Genomic DNA, 17,953 nt, shown 5'->3' on the forward strand with positions numbered 1-17,953 from the left:
AGGGAATAGGTAGCAAAGGAGTGGATTTCTTCACCTGCAATTCACACACACATATCTCTAACTCTCTCTATAAATCTCTCTCTCTCTCTCTCTCTCTCTCTCTCTCTCTCTCTCTCTCTCTCTCTCTCTCTCTCTCTCTCTCTCTCTCTCTCTGTATCAATCTCTCTTACTCTCTGTAACTCCAAGTCTCTCTCTCTCTCTCTCTCTCTCTCTCTCTCTCTCTCTCTCTCTCTCTCTCTCTCTTTAACTCTCTCTATAACTCACTCTATCTATTTGTCTCTCTCTAACTCTCTCTCTCCTCCTCTCTTTCTCTCTTTTCTAAAATACTCTTTTCTAAAACCAATTCTATGATCTCTCTCTCTCTCTCTCTCTCTCTCTCTCTCTCTCTCTCTCTCTCTCTCTCTCTCTCTCTCATATTTTCCCATTAAAATCAAAACAAAAGACATTTTTTTTCAAGCTAATTCTACTCTTTTTCTTTCTCCCCTCTTTCTCTCACTCGTCCTTCTCCACTCATTTTTCCCTTGAAGAAAGGTGAATTCTTAATTTTCCCATTTAAAACAAATCAAAAGACCCTTTTTTAACTAATTCTATGATTTCTCTCTCTCTCTCTCTCTCTCTCTCTCTCTCTCTCTCTCTCTCTCTCTCTCTCTCTCTCTCTCTCTCTCTCTCTCTCTCTAATGCTCTCTCTCTCTCTCTATGTCTATCTCTCTAAACTCTCTCTTATTCTCTCTCTCTCTCTAACTCACTAACTCTCTCTCTCACTCTAACTCACTAACTCTCTCTCTCACTCTAACTCACTAACTCTCTCTCTCTCTCTCTCTCTCTCTCTCTCTCTCTCTCTCTCTCTCTCTCTCTCTCTCTCTCTCTCTCTCTCTCTCGCCTACTCTTTTTCTTCAAATCGTTCTAGATTGTCTCCGTGGCAATGGCAATATTCAGCTCTTCATGGCTTGCAAGAGAACCAGACAAAGGCAGCGAGATAGGAATGCTGAAAAGCTTGGTCAAGGCACAAGGAGCAGATTGCAGGACGACAAGGAAAGAAATGGCACGGATGAGAAAACAATCTCAAAGTAGAAATGCCAGACACTTTTGCAACTATGCGGAGAGAGAAACAACAAGAAGACATAAGACTCCTTGTTGCAGAGCATCAGCAGGAAGCGATTGCAAATGGATGCATTCGAACATTGCCCCATTGGAGCGAAGAACATGAGCTGTGGCCAATCGATTGGTGGGAGAATTCACGGTAGCAACATCAAGCCATTCACATGAGTACAAGTTTCATGTCATTAGAAGCTTTACCTTGCACCACCCTAAAATTCATAGAGTGACAACCCTTGCAACACCTCAGGAGATGCACGCACAAGAGCATAGTCACATGAAAACGCATGTCTAGAGTGAGAAACCCCAGAAACTCCTAATTTTGTTGGTTTCTCAAAAAAAAAGTTTCTCAAAATGTTAAAAGTTCCTATTGTTTGGAACGTTAGCAATGCAAAATTATATAGAATAAAAACTGAAACCTTGGCGTTTCTTAGCCGTAGGCCAAAACGTTTTGCCTCGAAACCCCAAAAACCCCGAGACACTGCTTTCTAACCTGAGAGAGATTGCCTACAGAAAGTGAAAGGGGTACACAGCTTAGATCAACTAGCTGCAAAGAGGGCAACATTAGCTATACTGGTATCCCCTAAAATAAAGAAGAAACGGCTTGGACGCACAATGTCGAAGATGAAACACAAAAAATGTTTTTATGGCATTTATCTCGTATAAATGAAACATCATGTGATTAATGTGATACCAACAACCGCGCTGGTGATTACTTATCCAATGCTACCATCATGTTGTGGTTATCATACCCAACCAACCACCACGATGGTACCACCGTCATATCATGTGATTTGTCTGCCGCCGATACCAACCACCACCGCTGGTGATAACTTATCCAATACTACCACCGTGCTGGTTAAACCACCGCGCTGGTGACCACTTATCTTGTACTACCACCGTGCTGGTGGTTAAGATCCCTCAAAAGAGAGACCAACGACTTCTTAGTACTACCACCATGCTGGTTGCGGTCCTAAATTAGCTTAATTAAATTAAGTATCACCGCGTTGGTGACTACCACCGTCCTTAATTAAATTAAATATCACCACGTTGGTGACTACCACCGTCCTAAATTAAATATCATGTGATTTGTCTACCGATACTAACCACCGCACTAGTGATAACTTATCCAATACTACCACTGTGCTGGTTAAACCACTGCGCTGGTGACCTGTACTACCACCGTGCTGGTTAAGATCCCTAAAAAGAGAGACCAACCACTTCCTAGTACTACCACCATGCTAGTTGCCATCCTAAATTAGCTTAATTAAATTAAATATCACTGCACTAGTAACTACCACCGTCCTAAATTAAATATTGTGTGATTTGTCTACCAATGCCAACCACCGCTCGCTATGGTGATAACTTATCCACTACTACCATGCTGGTTAAACCACCGCGCTGGTGATCACTTATCCTGTACTACCACCGTGCTGGTTAAAGTCCCTAAAAAGAGAGACCAACCACTTCTTCCTAGTACTACCACCGTGCTGTTTGCAGTCCTAAATTAGCTTAATAAAGGAAAGTTGAAAGTTGTGATCCTGGGCCTTAATAAGGGAAAAGTTGAAACTTGAAAGTTGTGATCCTGGGCAATATTCGAAGGATAAACATTGGCAATAATGAATTTATTTCATAGATTATACACATCAGTACATTTCAGTGATTATACATCTCCTTTCTGCTTTGAGCTCCCTTCACTAGATTGCCTTCCACGCTTGGGCTTCTTCCTTTCTCGCTCCTTCTAGCAAGGTGGGTTCTTTTCTTTGATTTCTTCGAGCTCCTTCAACCTTTCTCGCTCCTTCCGGCAAGGTTGGTTCTTTTCTTCAGTCTCTTTGAGCTCCGTGAGCTTGGACTTCTTCTCTTCAGGCTTGTTTCCTTTAGCCTGGTCAAGTTCCTTTCTCTTTTCACGTATATGAGCAATTTGGAATGCCATCGCAGCTTCTTTTTTCTCGCTGTGGATATTCGTAGCAAGTAGGCACGTCATTTTTTCCCAAGACAGCAGCATTGGCATCAAACAAACTCTGCATAATCTCGATTTTGCATGCACAAACACCCCAAAGCAAAACACATGCAAAGGGTGGTGGCACTGTGGCCATCTGATCATGCATTCATCTATGATGTGCCCTTTGCACACAGAGCATGTAGGAGCATTCATTCGCATCACAAGAGGATATTTATTTGATTTAACTATTGGCTGTGAGTATCACAGTCTGACCAATCTGACGGAGCAATCTGCATCTTGATTTCTGCCTCTCTCATCCTGAGGGTGCAAATGTTCTCCTTTAGAACCTTCACTTGCTGCTAAATTTTGGCACAAGCTGCATCCGATTCTACCAGCTGAATCTCCTCAAATTCTTTAGCAGTGTCTGCATAGGCCCATTCCAAGACATCATTTCTATGTTGGGTCTCAATCAAGGTCCGAGACTGCTTCTCAAAACTCTGAAGAGAAAAGGCAAGCTCATCGGCAGTTGCATTGTAGGTCGATTGTTCCAGGGAATCGAACCTGTCTCGCCAATATTGGGCAGTCTCATTGTGTCGTTCACTATGGCTGCTCATTGCTCTTCTGCATCCTTCCTGGCATTGAAATTATTTTGCAATTCTTGCATCAGTAGCTTGGTTTTTGCATTCTCCTTTCTCAGTTTCTCTATCATGTCATCTTTCTCGATGTTCAATGCATTCGGCATGCTATAGAGCCATTTGTAGAGAAGAGCTCCTTTTTGGTTGTCTGATTTGCAAGTGTCTGCTTCGTCCTTTCTAGCTCTTCCTCTGCATCGTCCCCATCCGTTCGAATATCTCAAAGCTACTGATTCAGCTCCTCGATGTGCTTCTCTGCTTCTTCTCTTTTCTGTTTTTCTATCTCTACCAATCTTTCAGTAGCCTTAGCTTGCTCTCGTGCCTGCAAGGCCTTCGCTTCTGCCTCCTCTACCCTCGCTTCTACACCCTTCCTGAGGGTTCTCTCATGTTGGGCTACGTATGCTGCATCGGTGGCTTTCATGTTCAGAGTTTTAATTTGCTTCTCAACTTGCTCAATGCATTTTTTGAGGTGATTCCCCATCAGGTACATTCCAACACTCATTGCTTGAGGTGACAATTGGGATTTGCCATTCAAGAAATTGTGCAAGTTAAGTAGCATGCTCTTGGAGATCGCCTTTGAGAAAGAGATCAAACGTTTATTCACTATCTCTACTGCTGCTTGAACATGCCAGAATTTCACTGTTCCCTCGTCGTATTATCAGGAAAGAACTACCTTATCTTTTTCAACTCTTTCTAATAATCATAAGGCAAGCTCGAAACCTTGATTCCACCATCTGCACTAATCTGAGCATCGAGGATAAAACTAAAACATCTTTTTTCTTCCACTTCTTCTCCAAGATTTGTGCTTGCAAGTCGCCTCCATGAATTTTTAGTGCCTTTTCAATCAATCCTTCATCGTCGATGTTTATCATGTTACCTTTACAGATGATGAATCCATCCTTCGTGTCCACTGAATCTATCAACTTGGTGAAGTCGACAGAGATCTCTGAGGAGGAGCTCCCATAACTCACGATATCAAGACCAAGGGGGGAGATCATGTGAGAAGCTCTCGGATTGTGAAGAGGGGTTCTGAAGGCTATGTGAGGAGCTCTAGGCCTGTGAGAGGGGTTCTAAAGGCTGTGTGAGGAGCTCTAGGCCTGTGAGAGGGGTTCTGAAGGTTGTGTGAGGAGCTCTCGGCCTGTGCAGAGGGGACTAACATGTTTTGGAGCTCGGTGCATCCGGGGGGATCCATTGTGAGAGGGGATAGAAGTTGCAAGAAGAGTGCAAGGGAGTGTTAGAGGGGATAGTTTGTAAGAAGAGTGCAAGGGAGAAAAGAAATGGAAGAGTGGAGGCTTAAGTAGAGTGGGGAAGGTAATTAGGCCTTAGCTAGCCACCACGGTGGCATATTGAGGACAGGCCCATTGAATATAATTCACCTTGATTGAAGGTGGCTCATGATTATTTGGACATCTGCCCACCGAGCTTCTAATTACCAACCACCGGGCTTGCATGCGATTGAGTGGCAGCTCGGATTTGGCATGTGAAATTAAGTGGCAGCTTGTATTTTAATTAATTGAAGGAAGACCACCATTGGGCTTGCATGCAATTAAGTTCAGTGCAGTAAATGCTTAAGTAGAGTGGGAAGGTAATTAGGCCTTAGCCACTGCGGTGGCATATTGAGGATAGGCCCATTGAATATAATTCACCTTGATTGAAGGTGGCTCATGATTATTTGGACATCTGCCAGCAAGCTTCTAATTAGCAGCCACCGCGGGCTTGCATGTGATTGACTGGCGGCTCAGATTTGGCATGTGAAATTAAGTGGCAGCTCAGATTTTGATTGAAAGAAGACCACCACTGGGCTTGCATGTGATTAAGTTCAGTGCAGTAAATGACCAGTCGCTCAGATTATTCAAACCACCACCGGGATTCCAACCAAGATTTGGATCAAAGATGCAATTGGGTGTAGTCGGCTACATGAGTATTTGTATTTCATTAAGATTAGAGTGCCATTAATTACCTAATACCAGTCATCATGATAATTTAGAGGGCACCACAGAGTCGATTCAGTCACCGCGCTGGCATGTGAAATTAAGTGGTGGCTATCATTTGGAGGGCACCGCGCTGGCATGTGAAATTAAGTGGCGGCTCGGATTTTGAGTGATTGAAGAGGAAGACCACCGGGCTTAAGTGCCACCGCGGTGGCATCCGAGACTTAATTACAAGGCATGTGGCTTGGATTTTGATTGATTTTATTAAGATTAGAGTGCCATTAATTACTAGTCATGATCATTTGTTAGAGTCAATTCAGTCACCGCGCTAGCATGTGAAATTAAGTGGCGGCATTGATTCAGTCACCGCGCTGGCATGTGAAATTAAGTGGCAGCTTAGATTTTGATTGATTGAACACCACTAGGCTTGCATGCGATTAAGTTCAATGCAGTAAATGACCACCACTAGGCTTGCATGCGATTAAGTTCAATGACCACCACTAGGCTTGCATGCGATTAAGTTCAATGCAGTAAATGACCACCACTAGGCTTGCATGCGATTAAGTTCAATGCAGTAAATGACCAATCACTCTCAGATTATTCAAACCACCATTGGGATTCCACCAAGATTTGCATCAAAGGTGTAGTAAATTTCCAGTCGGCTACATGTGTATTTTGGACATTTGCCATCCTATCGAGCTTGCATGATTTTTCAGACCACCAGTTTCCATGAGATTGAGTAGAGTACACAACTAGCCTGGTGGAACTAGTATTATTTAAGAGACTCCTACTTGGCTATTTCACGATACTGCATCACTTACTTTGTGCTACCTCTGCTCTTCACTCTCCTCTACTTTGCTTCATTGCTCATCCTCTCCCTCCATCGCCATGTGCCCATCCGCTCCCTCCATCGCCACACGCGCTCCCTCCACTCCCTCCAATGCCACACCCTTTCCCTTCAACGACACCATCGTCATGCCTTTTAACTCCACCCAAATGCCTCCTCATATCACTCTGCCTCCTACTCCTCGTTATCAACGTCATCCCCATTTTGTCATCTTCCGCCTAAAAGGTGGCCATTTTGCATTCAAACTTGTGCACCATCTTTGGACTCTCGGTCGGCTCCCCACAGGATTCTACATCGCCCATCTATGGCAGATGCATGAAGCAGGCCTCTATTGTGTTATCCTGCATGCATGCTCTGTGGATGTTGACGAAGGGATAGCAAGATTCATGGAGGAGTGGTCTCGTCTCACATCATGAGACTGTATTGTACATCCATTTTTGTGTACAAATACATTTTATGCTCGTCTCACATCATGAGACTGTATCATAAGTCCTTCTCTCTAAATCCTTTTTTATGTACAAACACAAGGCCAATTTTGCTAATTCTGCTGACTACAATATAAAAAGAAGAGCATTTTGCTGCATCTTTTGTTTCATGCCTATAATCTCGTAAATTGTTCTCTCAAATTGTTAACTTTTGATGAATCTGTATCTTTTGTTTCACACATGTCCACATGTGTGAGAGATAGTAAAGTGTTGGCCATCGCACTGGCGATTGAAGGAGCTAGGATTTATTTGACCCTATGTAATGCCACCGTGCTGGTGAACCATGCGACCATGTGTAGTTTTTAAAGAATTGAATTTGATTAATTTAGGAGTGCAGTATCACAATTGATTAATTAAAGGTGCTATGATTGGAGGTGGCTTGAAAGAGGGCTCTATCTTTGATTGATTCAATTTTGATTAAAGAAGATACCTTCGCTGCTAAAGTTTGTTTTTTTTTCCCGCAGAGCAAAACACAAAAGTTTATTTATAAGAAGAGAAGTTGAAGTTTTTTTCTAAACGAATGTAGAAGAACAAATTGAGCGCAAATTTATAAGTACAATGGCGGGAGAGATAGAGATATGCAGAACCACGTGGTGGTTGAAACAGTACTTAAAAATATCACCAGTGCGGTTGGAATAGCAGCGTGGTTCATTCTTTAAAATAGACCCAATGCGGTGGTATTACCTGCAAAACACCAGTGTGATGGTTATTTTTGTTAGATTGCATGCAAAAACCAGCACAGTGGTGGAGAGAGTTAACTAGTGTGCTGGTCGAGAGAGCCATGTAGTGACACGTGTCCAGCTCTGCGCGATGGGAAAGACCACCGCAGTGGAGAGAGTCTCTGGTGGAGAGAGCCATGTAGTGACACATGTCCAACTCTGCGCGATAGGAGAGACCACTGCGGTGGTCTTTTCCAGCAAAGAGTAAGACCAGCGAGGCACACGGGCTGCATAGTGACACGTGTCGAGCTCTGTGGTGTTGAGAACAAGCAGATTACGTTTGCGTGACGACATTGACTGGTGACAAGGATCATAAAATTTATAGGCAGTAAATGCATGTGGTGACGCGTGTCAAGGTCTGCAGTGTTCAAAGCAGAGTCATTAATATGCTAGTATGCCAAAAAAAACCGATGAGAGTGCGAGCCCGCTCTAAATCCAAAATCTCACCTCCCCCATGCGTCACACTACGGCCCCAAAAGTGCCCCAAAAATAGTTCTGTGAATGGCTACACCCGATCGTGCATTGACCCAGGAGGCCTCAAGTGGAGCCACCCTACATATGATACCATCCCCATAGGGAAGGCAATTAATGCACAGTAGGAGAAGCTCTCTTCAGAGGAGTAGGCATACCATGGTATGAATTTTGTGGTCATAGACTTACCCCTGACCAAGGGAGCATAGACTCTATTGATAGGTAGGACATGGTTGTGAGTGGTGCATAATTGGGGTCAAGACAACTTACATGTCCCCACAATAGAAAGTGCAATGACCTTATCTTTATATAAGGGTATTGATGAGGCCTTAGGTGGAGCCACCTTGCATGATACCATCCCCATAGGGAAGGCACTTGATGCAAAAGAGGAGAAGATCTCTTCAGAGAATTTAGCCATACCATGGTATGAGTTTCCATCAGAGAAGTTGCAAGGAACACCACCCCTAGATAAGATTTGGGATCCATTAGGTATAGAAGGTGAAAGTGTAGAACCACTAGGGGGAACTGATTAGAGTCTAGATCCCACTGGAACAAAGCTACCCTTGGAGAAATGGCCAGAGGAGGAAGTGTTGGAAGAGCTCTCTATAGTGCTTCTGGTGGACTGGTGGGCCGAATCCTTGCATACATTGGCCATCACATTGGAGGAGACTTCACCCTAATAGATATTGAAATCATGAAGGTGATAAGCTTAGGGGAGCTAGAGTTTGACACATGATATAGTATCTACCGCTACAAAGCCACCAAAATCTACTTCTCCTTGTTGCACCTAAAAGGAGAAGTGGGCTAATCATTGGAAGATGAGGGAATTCCTTACACATGGGGGAGAACTACCCTTATCTTGGATAAAAGAATGTATAGGAGACTTTTCCTTAAATGCAAGACCAGCCCATGAGCCCGTATCTCTACATTAAGTAGGGGTGATGCCACTTCTCTCCCTCCTACCATGTATCAAGAAGAGGTGAGGGAGCTCAACCTTGGCACCAAGAGGATCCACAACCAAGATCTTAGTGGCAGCATGGGTCTGGGAGGACCTAGCTACGAGGGATAATGTTATACAAGGAACATTAAGATGTCTTTGCATGGACGACATACAAGGACTTTCCAGGTATTGACCCAACCACAATTGGAACTCACAAGGAACATCAAGGCATCTTTGCATGATGGATGTATAAGGACTTCCCAGGTAGCCATTAGAACTCACAAGATCCCCCTCATTAAGGAAGGTAGCCATTTAATATGAAGTAGTCAAGAAAGAAGTAGATAAGATGGTATCATTGTACCCATTGAGCACTCAGAATGGTTATTCCTAATAGTGGTCATCACCAAGAAGAAGACTAGTAAGATCAACATTTGCATGGATTTTAGACCACTAAATGAGTGTACAATCAAGAATGGCTCCCCCTCCCCTTCATCGAGAGAGTCCTTGACCTATCTCTATCTACGAAGGCTCCCCTACTCTTTCTCCCCCTCTCCCCTTCCCCAAAAGACTAACCACGATGTCCTCTCCCCTCTATTCTTCCCTTGCCAAGGGCCTTCCCTTTTTTTCCCCTCTTCTTATCAATCATTAATTTTTAAAAATCCCCCTCTCCTTGTTTCCTTTTCTAATTTTTATTTTTATTTTATTTTCACACACACACACACACCCCTCACCCCACCGACACCCACCCCATCTCTCTTCCTTGTCCTTCTCTCTCTCTCTCTCTCTCCTTCCTTCCTTCTCCATCTCCCTCCCCCTCAGCGACACCCACCACCCCCCACCTCCCTCTCTCTCTCCCTCTCTCTCTCTCTCTCTCTCTCTCTCTCTCTCTCTCTTCGTACACCATGGCTTAACACTACCTACCTTCTCCCCTCCCCTCCCCTTCTTCTTCTTCTTCTTCTTCTTCTTCTTCTTCTTCTTCTTCTTCTTCTTCTTCTTCTCTCTCTCTCTCTCTCTCTCTCTCTCTCTCTCTCTCTCTCTCTCTCTCTCTCTCTCTCTCTCTCTCTCTCTCTCTCTCTCTCTCCGTACACCATGGCTTAACACTACCTACCTTCTTGACATGATGATGCACATGTATATGCATATCACTTTGGTGCACATATCCTATATTGTTTTGCCATATGATATTTGGGTAACATTGACCTTCATGTGTATATTTTTGTGGACTTACCTATGCTCGCGTCGTGACACTTATGCATATGGGATGTCCCTACATTTTACTATACATAGAGAGCATGGGTGATAGAGACCTCATTCCCCTCTAGCACAAGTTGTGGAGTCCATTCTTTTGTTCCTTCTTAGGTTAGTGAGTTGAGTGAGTTCATCTCCTCCTTGTTCTCAGAGTCTTAGGAGTGGAGCTTAGGGTGTTGAATGTTGGGTGTGCCTTGCTCACTCTTAAGCACTCCCTATATGTGAGAGGCTTGTTGTTGAGAGCTTGTGTGGGTTTGCCTTCATCTCATTGCCATGTCCTTGTTGTCATTTGCTTGAGGTTAGGCTTGTGAATGAGAGATGAGTGTGGTGTGGAGGTGAGAGTGATGGTGGTGTGTTACATTTCATTTTCCTTTCAGACTAGGTTCCTTTTACTAGCGTCGAGCAAGCTTAGCCAAGGTTGAGGCTAATCGATTGGAACCATGGTGTGCTGGAACACCAATAAAAGGGAAGCACTGGCTAGCATGGCTCAGCTGAGCAGAAAGGAGAAGGTGGCCGCTCGTCATGGCAGTGCTGCAGAAAGGAGGAGTTTTCACAGCAAAAGATGTGCCTGAGATGGTGGTTGTGTGGAGAAGCTGTTAACTTTTTTTATTATTTTCTCTCTCTTTTTTTAACCTTCCCCCGCGTCCTTTTTATTTTATTTTTAAAAAAATATTATATATATAGCCTTTTTAATTTAAACTAACCACCCCCACCCCCTTACATTTCTTTTTATATTTATCTTCTAAAAATATCAAAAATATAATTTTAAAAATCCCATGTTTTATTATCAATCTAACATCCTTTCCCCCTTTCCCCTCTCTAACTTTTTTAAACTAAACTTTCTGTGTTTATTCCCCATCTCACTATCACTTTTGTTTATTCTCCTTCTTTTCTACTAACCCACCCTTCATCTCTTTTTTTTTTTTTCCAAAAAATAGCAAAACAAAAGTTTAAAAAAGCAAAAAATAAAATAAAAAGAAAAAGAGAAAATAAAAAAATCAAACTCCAAAAAAGCAGCAAAGAGGAGTTTATTTTTACACACGCATCCAATTTTTACATGTTTTCGTGCCTTGATTTACTCCACATGCATCTTCTAGGATCATGGTGTAGCACATGTTGATGCCACTCCACCACCATGCAAGTATTCCCATGCCATGAGCTTCATGCACATTCTTAGGTGGTACAAGGATTGGTGGGGTGTTTTTTCATTCATTTAGATGATGTCACATGACGGTGTCATGCGAGCCATGGTCATCTCATTACAAGATGTTATACCGACATTCCTTGTATTTTATGGCATTCCATGACTTTTTGCATATTCTTTTATAGGGTCACGTGGATTTTCCCACGCACATCTTCTCTTAGGCACACTTTGTTTTGAACCTTGCATTGCCCCCATATCATTTGAGGTCACACAGACTTTATCAATGTTACCCGCATCACTTGGATCAGATCATGGTGCATCATGAGGAGCTCTACATGCCCCCTATGGCCTTGCCATCGAGCCTTGTATGGACACATCTTGAGCCTTGGGAGGAGCCCCCCTTTACCTCACATATCCTCACCATTGAGCATTGTGCACCCTCTTTCTCTTTTTGAGGAGGATTTTTCCCCTACCCCACCAGCACATCTTTTTTAGGGACACCCATTTACCCATGTGATTACTTGCCATCATTTGACCACTAAGACTAGTATAAGTCCTTAATCATAATTAACTCATAATTAATTATGAATTAATCATAATTAATTCATAATCACTAATCATTTTGATAAATCACTAATCATTTTGACAAGTATAAGTCCTAATCATAATTAACGCATAATCACTTTGTTGCTCAAGCAAGCTTTTGATAAATCACTATTCATTTTGATAATCACTTTCTTGCTCAAGCAAGCTTCCATGGTGACCTTCTCTCTCATGAGATGGTGCATGTGTATCTTGCAGGCAATGAGTGTAACCTCTCTTTCTTGTAGTGGTATCAAAGCATTTGTGTTTTGATCCATTTGTTTTAAATTACATAATTTTTTAGAGTTTTTGAAAATTTATGAGATTCTTTACCCTAATCCATTTTCAAGTGTGAGGCTTTCAAACTTGAGTAATTTTCCCTTGCTTGAGAGTATTAATGGATGGATTTTTGTCAAGATCTTGGAGTTAGATTCATCATTGGATTTGGCAGGCTTTTCTTTTCACAATCTCTAGTTTGGTAACGACCATGGTGGGGATCAATGGTGGCGGAGGCACTTGGGCGCCTTCCCATTTGCTGAGGCAAGCGAAGCAGGCATCAGTGCAAGTACTTGGCCTTCTCGGTGCTCTATAGCTGTGAATCACTTGTAGAAGCAACCAGTGCATTGTTGCTGTGAATCACTCATAGAAGGTAATGGTGTCAATCAAACTCTACAAGCTATTTTGACACCAGAGAAGCAAGGGGTGGGGTAAACTTGAAAGTTCTCATAAGCTTCCAATGTTTTAGGATTAATATTAACCTTGGCATTCACATATCAAAGGTGCATTTGGTATTTGCCCTAATCCTCAAGATTTGGCAAAGATTCAAGCATGTTTTACACATGACTTTTCTTGCAAGAAGAGGCATTCAGTGTGCAAGCATTGGATAAGATCTTGGTTTATGCATAGCCGTAGATTGGTTTCTTTCACTTGCAAGCCTTGGAAAGAGGCATTATTTAAGACCAAGCTATCAATGGAGCTAGCAAAGTTTGGCAATTAAATTATGAATGGATTGTTCAAGAAGCATGATTACATGCTTGACATCATAAGTGAACTCTCCTATAAATCTTATCTGCGAGCACTTTACATCACAATTTTCAATTCCAAGTTCATAGAAGTTTATAAGATGCGCCAACAACTTCACCAATTGGAAACCGAATTCTAAGTCAACTTGAGATAGTTTGACCGGACACAAAATCCTAATTCAATCAAAATCTATGTGCGTTGAAGTTGAATGGCTTACATGGTTTAAAAGCCTCATCAAAGAGCATTCATACAAGCCAAGTACCTCTCGTTTCTGATGTCGTTTTCATGGGTCAACTTGAATTGATTGACTTTTCCTAAAAGTCAAAACAAAGGAATATATGCCATTGTGACTGAAATAAAAAGGAGTACATATTTGGAAAATAGGTACAAAGAGCTTTTCAACAAGCCTTAGATCTCCAAATTCCAACAACCTTGCATTCGTCATCCGGGAGACAAATTTATAGCCATGCCAAGAGGTAGAGTGCTCACAAGAATTTGGACATACTTGAAGAGCTCATGGATCGTGATAGCGTAGAGTATGTGGATGATGTTGAGGCTATGCAGTATGTTGAAAATGAAGGTGAGAATGTAGGAATAAATGCTAAACATACCAATGAAGACAACACACATGATAATGTGGGTAATGCTAAGCATGCAAATAAATACCAATGCAAGTGTACAAAAATGCAATGTTCGTTCTTCCATTACCAATGATATGTAATGATATGTAAACAATCATATTAATGATGAGATCTATGATGGAAAACTTCAATCAACAACAATCCCAGCTTGAAGAGTGAGATGTTAGCTTTGAGAAGTGAATTCAAGAATGGAGGTATGCCACAACCAAGCCAAGATGCTAGGTTGCCAAGTTGCTACTCCTTTACAAGGCTCATTAAGGAGAGAGTTTCTCATTAATTTGGGATGCACCAACCCAAGCAAAACATGGGAGATTATCCTAGGCCATTAAAAAGCTTAGTATTTTGAGACATGGATGAGCTTAATTATGGCAATAAGAAAATCAGCCACATTTGCCATCATCCATGGGAAATTTACATCACCAAATGCATTCTTCATCTCTAAGCTATTCTAAGGGCAAGTGCATGCCTTTGATTCTTCTTGCTATGATGGCAATCGAAGTCACAACAAATGACATTTCTCAAGGTTCATGGGGATGGTGTACATGTGATGATAGATTGCATGAGGATAATGCACATGAGAGGAGAGATGAGTTCACAGGAGTAAAGGATAAAGTTGTTTTGGCTTTTCACTAACTTATTTTTTTGGGCCCCGTGGTCCCTTTGGCCCATTATTTAAGGCCTGAACACCTTTACAAAGCATGTGAATCTGCTACATTACAATGACGATCAGTGAGGTTGGAGAGTACTATTGATAATGGAGCGTGGAAGACCCAGCTAGCCATCTACAGAGTGAGCCATATGGCCAAAAAGATATCACCACTATCTTGGTCTCACAAGAGCTCAAAAATGGATGTTCCTATTAAAGGGGACCTTACAAACATGAGCAAATTGAGAACTAAATGCCATCATAATGATAGCGAAGAATTGATTTCTACCAGGACAAATGAGATTATACAAGTGCTTAAGGAAAGAGCTTAAATGTATCTTGACACATCACCTTTAAAGGAAAAGAAAGTCAAAGAAGTAATGCATTAGTGAAACTAGTACAGTGCATTGAATCATTTGAAAGTGAGACATCATGCCAAAATAAATTCATCGGAGTATGCTGGCAAGTATTATGCACTAAAAAAGAGCTCATTGATAACCCATCTACTTACATTATAATGTTCTTCTTTGGGCCTTAAAAAGAACAACTAGTTCTTTGTTCTTCCTATAATGTTTCTCCTCCTTTGGGCTTCAAGAACAACAGTTACAATGAGAAACTCTCTCTCTCTCTCTCTCTCTCTCTCTCTCTCTCTCTCTCTCATGTTGAAATATTAGTAGGTAAAGGTGAAACTATAAAAGTATTCAGAGTGGAAGATTCTTTTAAGATTCACATAAAATTTTATTTTAATCCATACGACCCTTGATCATGGCTTGTTCATTTGTCAAAGCTATGGTTGGTAGAGGAAAAACCACCATCTACAATAAGGTTGAGGCCACTCACGAAAGCAGCATCATCAGATGCCAAATATAAGGCAGAGCGCGCAATGTCCAACGAGGACAAAGAGTGGCCAGTGAGGTTACTATGTGAGTCACGAAAAGCCTCGGCCTCCTGAGCCAATAATGATGGGTTACCAGAGGCCTCACGCAAGTGGTTTAATAGAAGGGGTGTGACCACTCCCCATGGTGACACGCAATTCACACGAATGCCATACTTGCCTAGATCGCTAGAGGCTGCTCGTACGAGCCCAAGCACGGCATGCTTGGACACCGTATAAGCCACAGGTGCCATGCCACCCAAGATGCTAGCCACGCTAGATGTACATATGATGACACCCTTCGTTCCTGCATCCACCATGGCTCGGCTTGCATGCTTCACACCAAGTGCCATGCCATGTACATTCACCGAAATGACCTTGGCAAAGTCGATCATGTCCATGCTCCTGACATCCTCTGACAGGGCGGTGCCCAAGATGCCGGCGTTGTTGTACATGATGTCGAGCTTCCCCCAAGTTGCCACGGCGAATGCCACGAGGGCCTCCACGTCAGACTCAAGTGTGACATCACACCGTTTGTAGAGTGCAACATGGGAGCCCAAGTCATTTGCCAGCTGGGTGCCCTTGTCATCTTGAATGTCCGCGATGACCACCTTCGCCCCATTCTCCACAAACAAGCGCACTGCGGCCTCGCCTATGCCACTTGCCCCACCGGTAATGATGGCCACCCTCCCCTCAAGCCTGCACAAAGACCGCCGACCAAGAATTAGCATGAATCTACCCCTCATCACGGAAACACCAACTTGCACAATAAACAAGGATCGACCGAGAGTACTAATTTCATTCATTACCGCTTAATACACCAACTTCCGAGGTTATTGCTGCTAATTACTGCTTAACTTAGCAGATTGATTTGCTACATCAATCGCATAAATAACTGCTCTATAAGCATCGGGTTAAGGTACAGAAAGCAGAGTCAAACCATGACTACATCTGATCGGAGCACATAGTGATTTGTTATTTCTGTTAAAGAAAACCGGTGTGAAAAGCTTACTTTTTGACAGCGCTGGCCATATCTCTCAAGCTTGGAGAATGTATTACCCAAAAAGGAGGACGAGATGGGAGTATTTTGCAGGAGACTGATTTGCGCGTAGAAAGAAATGGGTTTGCACATAAGAAGAAGAAGGCCGGACGGGCGATGATTAGTGGATTAACCTATGCTTAGCAAGGAGAATCACAAGAAGGGGAGACATGACAAAGTCTTCTCTTCTCCTTTGTACATTAAGAAAAGATGCTAAATCGTGCTCAGCATAGAATCACGAATGGGAATGGCACTAGCAAAACGACACTGCCATAGCAAGGCTAGACTTTAAAAACTCTACATGTGGATAGGAAGGAAGGGCCAATCATGTTCATATACCCACATCATTCTCTAACTTTGACCACATTTAAACACATGATTCTCCCTCCTTACCATTGATGTCCTCCACGACCCAATGTTGCATGATTGTGTGATAAGTCGCCTTCACAGAAGTGCTCGAAAAAAAAGACATAATTTTCAACCAATTAAAATAAGGACAAACCTTAAATGTATCCAGTTTTTGTTTCAAAATCTCTACAATATGTCGGTTTTATAACTAAAATATATGAAAAAACATTCCTTAAAATAAGGGCTACTTAAAATCTCAGCCGGTTTTTCTTAATTCTGGCCGGTACAAATACACTAGAATGCCGTTTTTTTCGAGCCCTGCTTCACATGTAAGACTCTCATGGGTGCACCACAAGAGCAAGACGTTGGACAACTTACTTTTCCTATTCTTACCCGATGCTCACTAGTATATGCTCACTAGTATGTGATGCCTTAGCACATGGAAGCCAACAATGTGATGGATCCCCACTAGCATGTGGATTTTGACTTGTGGATCCTCATTGGCATGCATGCATACATGTGGCTACCTCTTGGCACTTAGGTGTCGATGTGGCATTATTAATTGGCTATCGTAATACTTCTTGACAAAAAGTTGGGCTCTCACATATGTGCAAAGGCCTTCATAGGAATGCGACTCACCACCATCACAAAGGTTGCATACCCATGCCAAGTTGGATGATTAGCTTGAGCGTAAAAAAAATTGGTCTCACCTTAAGTAAGGCATAGATTATATCCCTGCTTGTGTGGAGATTGATGTTGGCATTCAACACAAAGAGTAGTTTAAGTTAAGTTATAATATAACTAGAACTTACATACTAATATATAATGTGAATATCGATAACTAACATTTATAAGTGTCATTGCATCTTTCAAGAGTTTCATTTAAAAAGCATCTTAGCATGTTTTAAGTGTTTCATCCAAAAACACACCAGCTAAGTTTATAGTCCCATCACAAATACTTTAAACCTGGCAATAAACACATGTGACATAAGGTAATAATCCCAAGTAATACAACATCTAAACTCATGTGCTTGGGTGTTTCTTCCTCTTATGTGACTATGTGGAAAGGGAAACTTATTGCTTAAGCAACTTCTGATAGACAAACGTATCCTTTTTCACACACACACAGAGAAACACATCATCTCCTCACATGCTCTAGCCATGTGACCCACAACTTGCAAGCATGTCAAACACAATGTCATTCTCCTTGGTGAATGTTGCCAACAACCACCTCTATCACAAAATAGACACAAAATGCAAGCACAGTAAAAGCTTATACATAGTCATGAGAACATGACACACATAGTCATGAGAACATGACACACAACTAAAAAATGAAAACTAGC

General features: G+C 42.2%; 1 protein-coding gene across 1 annotated transcript; it reads right to left on the reverse strand.

Annotated features, from left to right (window-relative positions):
* Positions 1 to 15,048: 15,048 nt before the first annotated feature.
* Positions 15,049 to 16,525, reverse strand: LOC147619473 (short-chain dehydrogenase reductase 2a-like). Its single transcript, XM_086773145.1, has 2 exons — positions 16,233 to 16,525; positions 15,049 to 15,919 (listed from the first exon to the last, which is right to left on the reverse strand). The coding sequence occupies exons 1-2, from the start codon at positions 16,250 to 16,252 to the stop codon at positions 15,121 to 15,123; spliced, it is 819 nt and encodes a 272-aa protein (XP_086629271.1). The 5' UTR covers positions 16,253 to 16,525; the 3' UTR covers positions 15,049 to 15,120.
* Positions 16,526 to 17,953: the final 1,428 nt, after the last annotated feature.

Source organism: Cibotium barometz, chromosome 33 (assembly GCF_041138505.1).
Source record: "Cibotium barometz isolate CiBa-2024 chromosome 33, ASM4113850v1, whole genome shotgun sequence".
NCBI lineage: Eukaryota > Viridiplantae > Streptophyta > Polypodiopsida > Cyatheales > Cibotiaceae > Cibotium > Cibotium barometz.

Coding starts and splice junctions, on each gene's coding strand:
- LOC147619473 (XM_086773145.1), bottom strand. CDS start 16,252: ATGGCCAGCGCTGTCAAAAA. Junction 15,920..16,232: donor ATGGCCAGCGCTGTCAAAAA/GTAAGCTTTTCA, acceptor GTCTTTGTGCAG/GCTTGAGGGGAGGGTGGCCA.